The following is a 14,241-nucleotide window of genomic DNA, read 5'->3' on the forward strand; positions in this document are numbered from 1 at the left end:
ACCTTCCATGTGCAGCTCCCACACACAACCTTATGACATTTGTCACAAGTGTCCTTTGTTTTGTTTTTCTTGCAGTTTCTCCGCATTTGGCACTGTCTTCTCCCTCCCATCTGCTCCTGCCTGGGTCCTGGCTCGCACCATCAATTGCTTAGTTTTTGCTCTCATGATGTGGTTGGAGCCAAGTTCATTTGCGAGTTTCATTATGAAGTTTCTCCGTGACATCCTCTCATTGGTGCATGTCTTGAACAGGATGGAACCCAGCTAGAAATTTTACGTTCCCAGAACGTTCTGAGAACGTCCCCGCTGGTGTCAAGGACGTTGCCTGGTAACGTTCCCACAACGTTCCCAGACAGACACGATGTGGAGTTCTTTAAAGGGTTTGGGGACGTTATTTGGAGGACCTTCATGGAACATTCAGGATGTTCTGGGAACGTTTGGAGGACAATATTTAATTCAGAAATCCAATGTTCCCAGAACATTCTGAGAACGTCCCCGCTGGTGTCAAGGATGTCGCCTGGTAACGTTCCCACAACGTTCCCAGACAGACACGATGTGGAGTTCTTTAAAGGGTTTGGGGACGTTATTTGGATGACCTTCAGGGAACATTCGGGATGTTCTGGGAACGTTTAGAGGACAATATTTAATTCAGAAATCCAATGTTCCCAGAACATTCTGAGAACGTCCCCGCTGGTGTCAAGGACGCCGCCTGGTAACGTTCCCACAACGTTCCCAGACAGACACAATGTGGAGTTCTTTAAAGGGTTTGGGGACGTTATTTGGAGGACCTCCAGGGAACATTCAGGATGTTCTGGGAACATTTAGAGGACAATATTTAATTCAGAAATCCAATGTTTCCAAAACATTCTGAGAACGTCCCGCTGGTGTCAGGAGCGTCGCTTGGTAATGTTCCCACAACGTTCCCAGACAGACAGAATGTTGAGTTCTTTAAAGGGTTTGGGGACGTTATTTGGAGGACCTCCAGGGAACATTCAGGATGTTCTGGGAACATTTAGAGGACAATATTTAATTCAGAAATCCAATGTTTCCAAAACATTCTGAGAACGTCCCGCTGGTGTCAGGAACGTCGCTTGGTAATGTTCCCACAACGTTCCCAGACAGTCACAATGTGGAGTTCTTTAAAGGGTTTGGGGACGTTATTTGGAGGACTTTCGGGGAACATTCAGGATGTTCTGGAAACGTTTAGAGGACAATATTTAATTTAGAAATCCAATGTTTCCAGAACATTCTGAGAACGTCCCGCTGGTGTCAGGAACGTCGCTTGGTAACGTTCCCACAACGTTCCCAGACAGACACGATGTGGAGTTCTTTAAAGGGTTTGGGGACGTTATTTGGAGGACCTTCAGGGAACATTCAGGATGTTCTGGGAACGTTTGGAGGACAATATTTAATTCAGAAATCCAATGTTCCCAGAACATTCTGAGAACGTCCCCGCTGGTGTCAAGGATGTCGCCTGGTAACGTTCCCACAACGTTCCCAGACAGACACGATGTGGAGTTCTTTAAAGGGTTTGGGGACGTTATTTGGAGGACCTTCAGGGAACATTCGGGATGTTCTGGGAACGTTTAGAGGACAATATTTAATTCAGAAATCCAATGTTCCCAGAACATTCTGAGAACGTCCCCGATGGTGTCAAGGACGCCGCCTGGAAACGTTCCCACAACGTTCCCAGACAGACACAATGTGGAGTTCTTTAAAGGGTTTGGGGACGTTATTTGGAGGACCTCCAGGGAACATTCAGGATGTTCTGGGAACATTTAGAGGACAATATTTAATTCAGAAATCCAATGTTTCCAAAACATTCTGAGAACGTCCCGCTGGTGTCAGGAACGTCGCTTGGTAATGTTCCCACAACGTTCCCAGACAGACACAATGTGGAGTTCTTTAAAGGGTTTGGGGACGTTATTTGGAGGACTTTCGGGGAACATTCAGGATGTTCTGGAAACGTTTAGAGGACAATATTTAATTCAGAAATCCAATGTTCCCAGAACATTCTGAGAACGTCCCCGCTGGTGTCAAGGACGCCGCCTGGTAACGTTCCCACAACGTTCCCAGACAGACACAATGTGGAGTTCTTTAAAGGGTTTGGGGACGTTATTTGGAGGACCTCCAGGGAACATTCAGGATGTTCTGGGAACATTTAGAGGACAATATTTAATTCAGAAATCCAATGTTTCCAAAACATTCTGAGAACGTCCCGCTGGTGTCAGGAACGTCGCTTGGTAATGTTCCCACAACGTTCCCAGACAGTCACAATGTGGAGTTCTTTAAAGGGTTTGGGGACGTTATTTGGAGGACTTTCGGGGAACATTCAGGATGTTCTGGAAACGTTTAGAGGACAATATTTAATTTAGAAATCCAATGTTTCCAAAACATTCTGAGAACGTCCCGATGGTGTCAAGAACGTCGCTTGGTAATTGTAATGATGCAGCGGACGAGGAGAGATCCATTTGCAGGCTTTATTAAATAACAGGGTCAGACAGGCAAGGGTCGAATACCAGGGATATAAGCAGAGCAGAATACACACAATCAGAGTCCAAGAACAGGCAAAGGGTCGGGGCAGGCGGCGAAACAATCAGAATACAGAGTCCAGGCAGAGAGTAAGGCAGGCAGCAGACAACGAGAGGTAAGGTCCAGATAAAGTCGTAACAGGTAAACAAACACAGGGTACAAACGCTCAGAATAGTTCACTGGGAAAGCAATACTTTGCACCGAGTGAATGTGAAAACCAGGTATTTATGGTGTGAGAGAAACAAGGTGATAAGACACAGGTGAATGAAATAAGTGCTGATGAATCCGGGCAGTGAGTTATAGGAAATGTAGTTTGTGAGGAAGTGATCATAGTCTATTGTGGAGCGCCCTCTGGTGGCTCTCGAGGGCACTCCAGCTGATCGTTACAGTAATGTTCCTACAACGTTCACAGACAGTCACGATGTGGAGTTCTTTAAAGGGTTTGGGGACGTTATTTGGAGGACCTTCAGGGAACATTCAGGACGTTCTGGAAACGTTTTAAAGACCATATTTAATTCAGAAATCCAATGTTTCCAGAACATTCTGAGAACGTCCTGCAGAACTTTTAGGGACCAACTTAGAATATTATTTTTTTGTCCTATTAAGGTCTTCTGTTATATTTAAAGAATAAGAAGCTGATGCTTCTCCGCTTCAACCTGATTTGCAGGCTCTGTGTGTGTGTCAGGAGTTTTTTTTAATATACTGTGTACATTTTGCTGCCATTGTTGCTGAGCTTAAAACGTCTGCATTCTTGATTTTATAATAACAATTGTAAAAGACTGTTTTACATCAACGAGCCAAATAGCGGGATCACCACAACTTTTTTCCCATGGAAAAGTGGTGTAGCCTTTACCAAATAATAGGAAAAAATGACAATAAAAGAAAAGAGACAAAAATAATACAAACATATTCTAAAGACCCTCGCATTGAACTTTATGCCGCTTAGATTTCGTGAGGAGACCCTGCAGGCTATGTAAACAAGAGTTAAAATAAGCAAATTGGAATAGGCCTAGCGCTTACGTTAGCTTGTTTATCTAAAAAAAAAAGCCAATATAGCCTGATCATCTACGCGAGAATGGTTCATTAAAATAACTTTACATGATAATCACATTGGCTTTTTCTGGCTCGCTGTCGGTGAAGAAAACAGGAAAAAGACCGCCGTCAGGTGTCCGTCCGAGAAGGGTCCAGCCCGCAGACAAACCAGATAAACGTGACAGAAGTTGACGGAAGTTGAACCTCGGTTCGTCCCACGTCACCGCGCACAAAACATGATGTATATGAGAATGTTCTCATTAAGTTAGTCACAAAACGTTCTCATATGGTCAACAGAGAACCATATGGGCACGTCCTTATTATGTCCTCTTTGTAATGTGCTATGTGACCATAAAATAACCAATATGGAACGTTCCCCTAAAGTCACATAAAGAACGTCATTGTATGACCAACTTAGACCCATATGAGAACGTTTTGATTACATCCTCTTTGTAACGTTGTTGTGTGACCATAAGATTACCATTACAGAACGTCCCCCTAAAGTCCTATAAGGAACGTTATAATATGACCAACTTAGACCCATATGAGAACGTTTTGATTACGTCCTCTTTGTAACATTGTTATGTGACCATAAGATTACCATTACGGAACGTCCCCCTAAAGTCCTATAAGGAACGTTATAATATGACCAACTTAGACCCATATGAGAACGTTTTGATTACGTCCTCTTTGTAACATTGTTATGTGACCATAAGATTACCATTACGGAACGTCCCCCTAAAGTCCTATAAGGAACGTTATAATAGGACCAACTTAGACCCATATGAGAACGTTTTGATTACATCCTCTTTGTAACGTTGTTATGTGACCATAAGATTACCATTACGGAAAGTCTCCCTAAAGTAATTTAAGGAACGTTATAATAGGACCAACTTAGACCCATATGAGAACGTTTTGATTACGTCCTCTTTGTAACGTTGTTATGTGACCATAAGATTACCATTACGGAACGTCTCCCTAAAGTAATTTAAGGAACGTACTGAACTGCAGCACTTTCATTACCAAAAGAGGACGTTTCAGGAACGTCCCTAATGTTCTGTAAAGGTTCGGAATGTTCGTCACCTTTAGAGAACTTTTAGGAAACGTTACCCATGGTCGTGGGAACGTCACCTTCTACCTGGGAAGCATTTATTGCAGCCAGGTCAAGGATATTATAAAGCACAGCCACTGGCTGTCTACGTGTGGGTGCTTTCACTGAGTATTTCCTCGCCATTTGATCTAGCACATCAACTCCGACCTGTGCCCCACGAATGTAGACTAGAGCAATGAAGGCCTTTAGTTCATCCACTGTCATATACCATGAGCTGTCCTCCTTGACTCTGTGTGCCTCAGCCACGGTGCTGTCCCTGATGTGCTCCAACATACCATCATCAACCAAACACAGAAAAGCGGTGAGGGCATCTTCAATGTTGCGCTTGGCGTGCGCTGTGGGGCCTGGAGCTGCTGTCATGACATTTTGACTTTGTCGCCTTCCTCTATTTTCACCCGACTGTATAGCAGTCCACAGTCTTTCGCTGTTTCATGCCGCTCTGCTATAGTTAGATTTAGTGGGACAGCTTCATCCAGTGCCGGGCTGAGTGCTCTTGTGGTTGGCACAGCACGCACAGCTGATGATCCAGGATTTTGCACTGTCGCCAAGAAATTATAGCCTAATTAATTTGTTTTATTTCATCAAATATCTATTTTATCAGGGCTAATATTAGCCTATATATGGCAGCCTAACGTACCTGGAACATTAGCAGATGGAATGACAGCAGATGCAGAATTATAAGTGTCCAGCCGGCTTTTTTTACACAGGGGAATTATCTCTGAATCCCTCTCAGAGCCAGTGTCAGATGAACTTTCAAGAGACCAGGAGACATCACTATCGGAACCTGCTCCTCCATCACACTCTGAAGCCTCTGTGGCAGTCATTCTTCTTGCTGACATTGTTCTGATATTCTCTTTTCAATTTTGTTTTAGCTCGAAGCTAAAGCTAGATTTCAGTTTTGCAATAGACTAAACTAACAACTAGAATAAATTGTTGCTTGGCAACGGTGATGCATCTTCAAGAGCGGGAAATGATACACGGTCTGTAATGCATGCGGTCAGTATGACTGTTATGGCCATTCAAGGTAGAAATACTCAAAGCTCTATTGTGTCTTGTAATTTTAATAAAATAACAATGATAGAATAAAATATAGACACATTTATAAGTCAGGGTCCTATAGTTACATGGGTTTTAATTCAATAAATGTATTTATTTTAAAACAGTCAAAATGACTGCCTTGGTAGTTTTAAACAAGAAGTAAACGTCCATAAAATGTGAGATTGATTGGTCTTGAGAGGCTGTTATCAACATTTAACAGGCAATCAAACATTGATCAAACAAAGTATCTAGTACTCAAATGCACTGCAAAAATTTTTTTAGTTTTTAGCTCAGCTGAATCTTGGCACAAGAAGAAATGCTCAAGATCATGCGTATGTGAAAAGCATTAAAAATGTGCACTTATTTTAGGAGATTCAGACATCTGAATAGCATTAAAACCATCAAAACTCTCTCTGTAAGTATGTACAGTATAATATATTGTTTCATATCACATCTTTTTTCCATTCAAAGTTATGTATGATTCGTTGAATGAAATTATAGTTCTCACATCTGAGCAGCAACTCACCATGTTCCACTTTGGAAAGAGGAAATCAGTCCCGATGTACTCGAAGTAATGAGCGAATCCCTCCTTCAGCCAAACGTCCTCCCACCAAACCGGCGTGACTAGATCGCCAAACCACTAGAAGAGAAGAAATGAACTATCAATCATCAACCGAGAAACACAGGGACCATTACAAAAATCGATTTCATGTTCACCTGCAAACAATTATGACAAACTTTTGTTTTGTACAAGAAAAGTGTTCATGGGTAAACTGAAACCAAACTTTATTTGGACAAAGCATCAGGAAAATATAAACTCTCCTATTCATCCAATATCAGCAAAAGCATATTTCATCTATTAGAAAAGTCCAATACAGCAGAAAAATAACTCTCTTCCTTCAGAAGTAGAAGTACAAACAAACACTTTTAATAAACATTTGCACTCTGGTCCAACAGAAAAGTTGTTCTCAAACGGCTTCACAGAACATTGAGAACCCGGCATGGCTTTTGAACTATGATTAATAGCGGCCTAAACAATCAATTATCTACAGTTACACAATTTAAAACACATTTTCAGTTTCACAGCATTCATACCTGGGCGCTCCGCCAAGGACACCGTAAATGAACAGAAGAGAGAAAAATAAGGATTCGATTATGAAACGTCCCATTTGGAAGGTAGAACGTATTCATATGATCCCTGCCATTGTGTGCAGATGACAGTGTGCAAAACAGGGCTACTGACTGGAAAGGATGCAACATTGCAGTTGTGAATGAGCTGGATATTTTCCACAGGCTCTGAGGCTCAAGCAGATGTGCTACTGAACGCCGGATCTCATTGTTGCAGCAAACAAACCTCTAGAAGTCAGGCCTTTTTCATCTGAACATCGACATCATTACAGCAGCTCAAAGGCTCTCCAAGCGCCTGACGTCCGTTCATCTGTGACTCAGACACATGGACTGATAGAAGAGCCGCAGCGTGGAGAGAAACAGCTGTTATCTTGCTCTCACAGGAACTCTCTACTAGTCACACAAGTGGCTTCCCAAAGGTCTAGTGACTTTTTCTGCACTCTTCTAATTTGTCAGATGTTCTGTTGCTAATGACAATGAACCAGGACAGTGAGTCACATCACGTCATTTATTGTGTGCCAGAAGATGCAGAGCAAATGAATCGGTACGCTGACGGGATTCATGCAGGGAAGAGTTCGCTCTGTACCTCTATACTGCAGCATATACTGTACATTTGAAGCAGGAGAAAACCTTCAACGGCATAATTAGAAAAACAACCTTAAGACATGAAACACACCAAAGCAGCCGAGAATCCCTCTGAAGTATCATACTGAAGCCTTCAGCCAAACTGGCAGTCGTACAGTAAAAGCCTGAATAATTGAGTTTAAATATCCTTCATTGACATTTAACAAGGAGGTTCAGACAAGATGTGTCTGCAGGATTAGGTTTATGACTGCAGGGCAAAGGTCATTGCTTTCTCAACTGGAAAACCACAAGAAAGAAGTCCTGAAGCTGTATTGTAGTACAAGTTTGAATGTTAGATACTAAAATCAAACCTGCATCTACTGTACAAGTATCAGGGTCCAAAATAGAAAGTATACTTCAAGATTGTTTTATTAAATTTAAGTAAAATCCATGTATATTTTGCAAGTATACTTTATGTAGTAATTACACTAATATCAATGTACTTGTAAGTGAACTATTTCAATGCTTTCTATTTTTTTACACATTTAATTAATAGCAATTCATATATTACTTGATCTATCAATTCGATTGACTCTTTATTAGTTTCTGATGCAGTAATCACTGTTTATTCTGTTCATATTTGAATCTCAGTAAACCTGAACTAGAACTGGAAATTGCTCCAAATCACAATAAGAGAATTTTGAAACTCTCTGTGTTGAGTGACAAAATGTATTTATTTGTCAGAATTCAGAGTGAGAGAATGAAAAATCTCCAATTTCATGTGTTTACGGATGCTGTCTTTTATAAATGAGCAGAGAATAATACACCAGCCAACAGATATGAGTCAGATTCACCTCCACTGACAGCCATTTACCCTCATATTTAATGTGTAACTCATATTTAATGTCTAAATGTGTTTTTAAAGCAACCATGTTAAGACGTATGAGTACTGAAGCCTCACTCTCCAAACATATTAATATCCAGAGGGCAGAATGTCACCTCTCCAATCTGTGGGAAAATAAGAAAACTCAACATCAGCTGCATCGGCCTCTATTAGGCTTGTTTTATTGGCTGAATAACTGCATATGAAGGACTGTGGCAGCTTCATTTAATTCTGAGAGGCTGAAATGAGATAAGAAATTAACAGTGATTGAGCGTCTGTGACATATAAACCCCATCGCCGGCAGCGGCAAATCTATTAACAATCCACTGCTACAGTATATGACATTAAAATGAGGCCAGGAGAGTCCACAGGATAAACCTATACAATAGAAAACAAAGTCTATCATCTACTAATCAATTCTCTACTGCCAGTCCGCGAGAGCGACGAGATACAAATGTGATTTATCAGAAGCTGCTTGCTCAGACAGACTTTATAATGTATGGCAGAATATGTGCTGGATGAGGACTGATGTAATACTTTCAAAATAAAGGAGCCAATGTCAGATAAGCACAAGCTCCGCCCACTCTGACGCTCTGAGCTCAGTCAAGGTAATTTACAGTGGAAAATAATTAGCAGTGTGCTATTTAACTCTATATGAAAATGATGGGCATGAGACTGAAGCAGAGAAAAGGTTTGAATAGAGAAATGGCATCTTAATTAAAACCATAAAGATGAGCAGAAGCTCCAGAGAGCTGCGACACAACAGGGTGAAACAGCCTGCGGTGAATTCAATACGCGTGACGGCTAATCTCTGTCTTTTACTCTCTCTGCCTCTCCTCCTTTCTCTTACTGTGCACACTTACTTACATAATGCATACTCGTTTAAAGCTTAAATTTGAACTTTCAATGTTAAATCTGATCTGCTTATGCCCAGTGACAGTTAGATTTAGGGTCCGGGATCATCCGTTTCCATACAAATAACATCGTACAAATTCATTTGAAATCGCCACCTTAAAACAGAAAAAAGCACAAAGAGCTTTACAGCGTGTTGCATAGATAAATGTGAATTCATACTGCAAGACACTGGACATACTTCAGTTTTCTACCTGCAAACATCATGGACAACATTAGCTATAGTTCCAGCCTCCACTGCTTCTTCTTTTCAATTATTCTTGATCATAAAACAGGGCTTTATGTGCAGAGAACAGCCTGATCTGGGTTACTCTCATGAATTCCAGCTCTAAAACAATCAAATATGCACATTATTGCTGTTTCTGAAATAATATCATGGTTTCAAACTCCCTGTGAGAGTGTTTTACTATACCAGGTTCAGACTGAGTTCAGACAGAGCTGCATTATCTGTGCAGAAATGAGAGATGAGGGGATTGTTTTCTTTTATTTCCTTCTCCCTAAAAATAAAACAACAAAGACAAAACAAACGAAAAGAAAAGTGGAAAGAACTGCAGACATGCTGTATCATCTTTGAGACCACAATGCAGAGCTGCGATTCAGCAGCATATGAGGAAGACTATTCAAGAGATGAATCCAGGACAATACTGAGAACGCAGAACATCTCCAACACGCTCATCAATAATCCGCCATAACAAAAGGCACTCAAATCCAAGGTTCTCAGCAACATAAGAGCTGCAAACAAAGGCTGGTGAAAAATGAGCACATGCAATGAACAATTCCAACGTTTCCTTTACAATTCATGCCGATGATGCATTTGTGGGCTTACAGTCCCTTACTGAACATTATTTCAATGGCAAAAGAAAAAAATCTCTTTTAACCCAGACTGCTTTTTTAATCTGCATCTAATAGTCTGCAATGATGCAAAGGCACGAAAAAAAAGGTTGTTTAACACAAGAAAGACTTGTTCATGCGCGAAACACTCTAGAGAGAGAGAAAAAAAACAGAAAGAAAGAGGGATGGAGAAAGGAAATCTTTACTTTCACAATCCCAATGGAGGTGATGGGTAAAGCTCTTTTTATATGAGCTGTGAATCAAATTCTCCAGATGTCCAATTACATCTGCTGCTGTTCTGCCCTTTAACTCAACAACTGACCATCTTCACACTCTCTGTTACTCTCTGACTTTTTTCTCCTGGAGTTTTTCTGCCTTTCTTTCTCTGTCTTCTGCAAGTAGATCAACGCCTTATTTAGCTATTTTCTTTTTTTCTGTAGCCTAAATGCGAGACATCACTATCCAATTATGCTAATCCTTTTCAGTTACATGTCCTGATTAAAATACAATTACTTGCCGTACATGTAGAATTTTAAACCTAAATATTTAGTAAAATTAATAAATTAATCAGAATTATAGTGCATAATTTATCTTGTCTGTTCGATGCGCATGCGCACGCTCGCGCTCGTTTAGTCAAGTCTGCGAAGTTTCTTTGACGGGGATCCGCTTCCTGTCAGGACAAATCTCAAAGTGAAATGGAAATACTCATGTGAATTTATAACATTTACAAACAAGGATATAAAGATTAAATGTAAGTTATGCGCTCACTGCGTTGGGGAAAACATGTCTCACGCATTAAACATGACACATCTCTGCCAGAGCACCTGACAGGGCGAGCGAGCTACGCTAACGTTAGGCGTTTACGAGTTTGTTTATGCGCTTATATTAATCATTCTCATGTTTTGGGCAGCTTGGGTCGGGAACTTTTCCCGCAGCAGCTCACTTTGTGAGCTATTTTTAGGTGCATTTCATAGAAAGAACGTTACAATTAAATGAACTGAGCTGAGGTTTTCAGTGCACATCGACCAGACCCGGTTAATCCATCCATAATGAAATTCGTTTTCGATCAATTTCCATTATTGTTATCTCATTAACTGAATTCCTGCTGGAACAGTTGCTGATGAGACGCCTCAAACTACCTTTATTAAACCTCTATTTAATAAATAAACATTAAATTATTGTTAAACACAAGCACAATAAATCCAATTCATACAAATAAATGATAGGCCTAGCAATGAAATATATATAATCAAATATACATTGCAAGTAGTTTAGAGAGTTTTGAGGCATTCCTTCTTTCAGCTAATTTAAGGATAAAAAAACAAATAATGCCACACAACTTGGAGAAACTACATTTGTGTAAATTAAACTTACCTATAATTAAGCAAATATTAAACTTAATATTAAACTGCATAGAGATGCAGAACTTAAAAGTCACCATGAAATCAAAATATCTTATATTTTATGGAATAGTGCAGTATTTATTATAAATGATGTATCCGTGCGCATCATTGTTATTATTTTTAATTTAAGGGCCCATGTAATCTTTAATCAAAATAACTCCCTCTTGCAGTGACATCTCTTCTCTGATGATGTGCTTACCTATGTTTTCTTGTACGAGAAGTCTTTCTACTCGGAAATACGTCACAATAGGGAACTTCGTGCCGACTTTAACAGTCATGATGAAATAAACAACACATCATGTCAGAAAAGTGACGCTGACAGATCAGGTGATATGATTGGACTAAATTAGTCCATTGTGATTTATTATTAACACATCTGATATAGTATCAGTGAAAGAGTAGACAGTGAATCAGCTGTTTTAAACACCTCCACCTCCATCAGCCCATATATAAATCTGTTTTGTCTTCTTCCAGCAAGGTAAAGTTTAACTTTGACCGTAAAACAATGTGAAACCACAGTAAGTGTGTTTTACCTGATGGCAGATCTCATGCACCACCACCATGGTGAGCTCCATCTGATAGGAGAAGGAGGAGACGTCAGGATCCAACAAGATCTTCTGCTCCACAAACACACTCAGGCCCCAGTTCTCCATGGCTGCATACGGATGCTTCGGCACCGCCAGGAGATCTGCACACAGTGACGAAGATCCAAGTTAATCCAAGTTAACAAGTAAGTGTTTTGAAATTAAACAAGTTATCAAAAACTGTTGTGTACCCACACTGCAAAGTAGCTCAAACAGCAGCTGGGTCATTCAACTGAACTGTAAATAATGACACCTTACAAACCGTTATTATTTACAGTATAAATGGATCATAACAAATCCAGTAATATTTGTTATTTAGTGTACATACATTTGTATTCTTGAATCTAATAAATATACTACTCTATTCCATTATATTTTGTTCTTAAATTACTAACCCTGTTGTATACTAACGATTATTGAAAAATGGATATTTGTTCATATTTGGCTTGCCTCTTGGCTTTCTGCAAAAAGATAATGTCTAAATGATGTTACATAGTCAAACATATTACTATGAATCCCGTAGAGGGCATAGTTTCATTCCAAAATTTCATTCATTTAAGTTGACATTTTATTTCAAAACACTTAAATCCAGAAAAAAAAAATCCAAATAATGCGACACCACTGCATGTGAAGCATCTTGCTCATTTGTAAATTGTTTTCATTAAAAACAGACAAATGCTCTTCTGTGTTAGATAACTGCATCATAAACATAACTTACATAAAGTGATGTGGAGTAGACCTTGATCAAATGCGTTTATCATCTAATTGCTATAATCAAAGATCATTGAATTTTTAAAGCCGAAACCAGACACGGCAAAGCAACAAGATATGCAGCTCTTTTAAAGTAGCTAATTTACTCAACAGTGTATCAAACGCCTCCACCTCCATCAGCCCGTCTCAGGAACGATTCATATGCCAATGAGAAGCGGTTAAACCTCTGCCGCTGTTTAATCCACGTCTTATAATCAGCCACAGAGGAAGAGGAACTGTTGAAAGCTGTAACATGATTATCCGCCGGGCTGGTGTGTGTCTGTTTGCCTTATTTGCATGTTTCATGAATTCATCAGAAAGCAACTGTAGAGTTTTGGAGGGAAGCTGCAATTGTCATGGCAACTAATACATCTGTGAAGCAGTGGCATGAAAATAAAAAAAGATTTTCAAACGCTTCCCTGATAATGACGAGACCCCATTAGGACTGTACGTTCACACACGATTAATGTTTTACCTTTACAGAGATGATGATGGAGTGACGAGCTCATTCAAGAGGCAAAGAACAATGAAAACAGCAACGCAAAGGTGAGAGACTGAAAGAGCTGCTCTATTAAATGACTTCAGCAAGTTAATCAGAATCAGAGAGTGCAGGTTTAATTAGCCATTGTTAATGTGGTTTATGGGTGAGAGACTTGATGCTCTTTTAATTGGGCTTTTATACAGACTCGTACAGCAATTACACGACTGATGCTTTTGAAGAGAGAGACAAAAGTACCATAATCAGAGATGTACTTCAACTCAACCACCTTCCGTAAGGACTAGATACAAAGACTGATCAATACCAGAAACCCTGTCTAGACACCTCAAGGCCCAGAACCAGTAAGTAAATATGATAATCCTTCAGTATATATCAAAGTACCTTAACAGTACTTTTAGTGAAGGAAATGAAGAGTGTTAAGAGACAAACATGTTATTTACTACAACTGTAACAAATAGTCCTTATAACCAGTTACATGACCTTCTATAACACACATGATAATATATTTAACCAGTATCACAGGAGCAATTGTGTTGTTTACTGAATATACAATAATATTCCGAAAAAATAGCAAGCGTGAAACTTAATTTTGCCTCATTATTTAAAAAAATATATATTTCCAAACAAAGCAGCAGCAGAATATTTCACATCTCATAGTTACACACAAAGCAGTGCCGTTCCTGAATGAATCAGCGTTTTAAACTAATCAGTTGAGCGAATGATTCAATGACTCACCCATAATGGCAGTCACTTTATTCGTTCCTGAATGAATCAGTGTTTTAAATGAATCAGTTGTGTAAATGATTCAAAGACTTACTCAAAATGCCAGTCATTAGGAGAAGGGTTTTCTTGCACAACCGGAGGCTGCAGGTTCAGGACCCTAGTTTTCTGTGACAGAGCCACCTACCGAACTGGATCACCAAAAACACAAATTTAACCCCTTTCGTGGCAAAGATCACAGACGGCCCCAGATTTTT

The 14,241-nt window shown here is 39.8% G+C and overlaps 1 protein-coding gene across 1 annotated transcript in view; it reads right to left on the minus strand.

Annotated features, from left to right (window-relative positions):
* The window catches only part of LOC130082681 (thyrotropin-releasing hormone-degrading ectoenzyme-like), a 134,008-nt gene that overhangs the window by 64,213 nt on the left and 55,554 nt on the right, over positions 1-14,241 (minus strand). The window contains exons 4-5 of the mRNA XM_056247514.1: positions 11,965-12,119; positions 6,237-6,350 (exon numbers count right to left, since the gene is read on the minus strand). Coding sequence (XP_056103489.1) covers positions 6,237-6,350; positions 11,965-12,119 — 269 coding nt within the window. The remainder of the gene's footprint in view (positions 1-6,236; positions 6,351-11,964; positions 12,120-14,241) is intronic.

The sequence above is a fragment of the Rhinichthys klamathensis genome, unplaced genomic scaffold, assembly GCF_029890125.1.
Source record: "Rhinichthys klamathensis goyatoka isolate OS25496 unplaced genomic scaffold, OSU_Roscu_1.1 h1tg000048l_1, whole genome shotgun sequence".
Classification (NCBI taxonomy): Eukaryota; Metazoa; Chordata; class Actinopteri; order Cypriniformes; family Leuciscidae; genus Rhinichthys; species Rhinichthys klamathensis.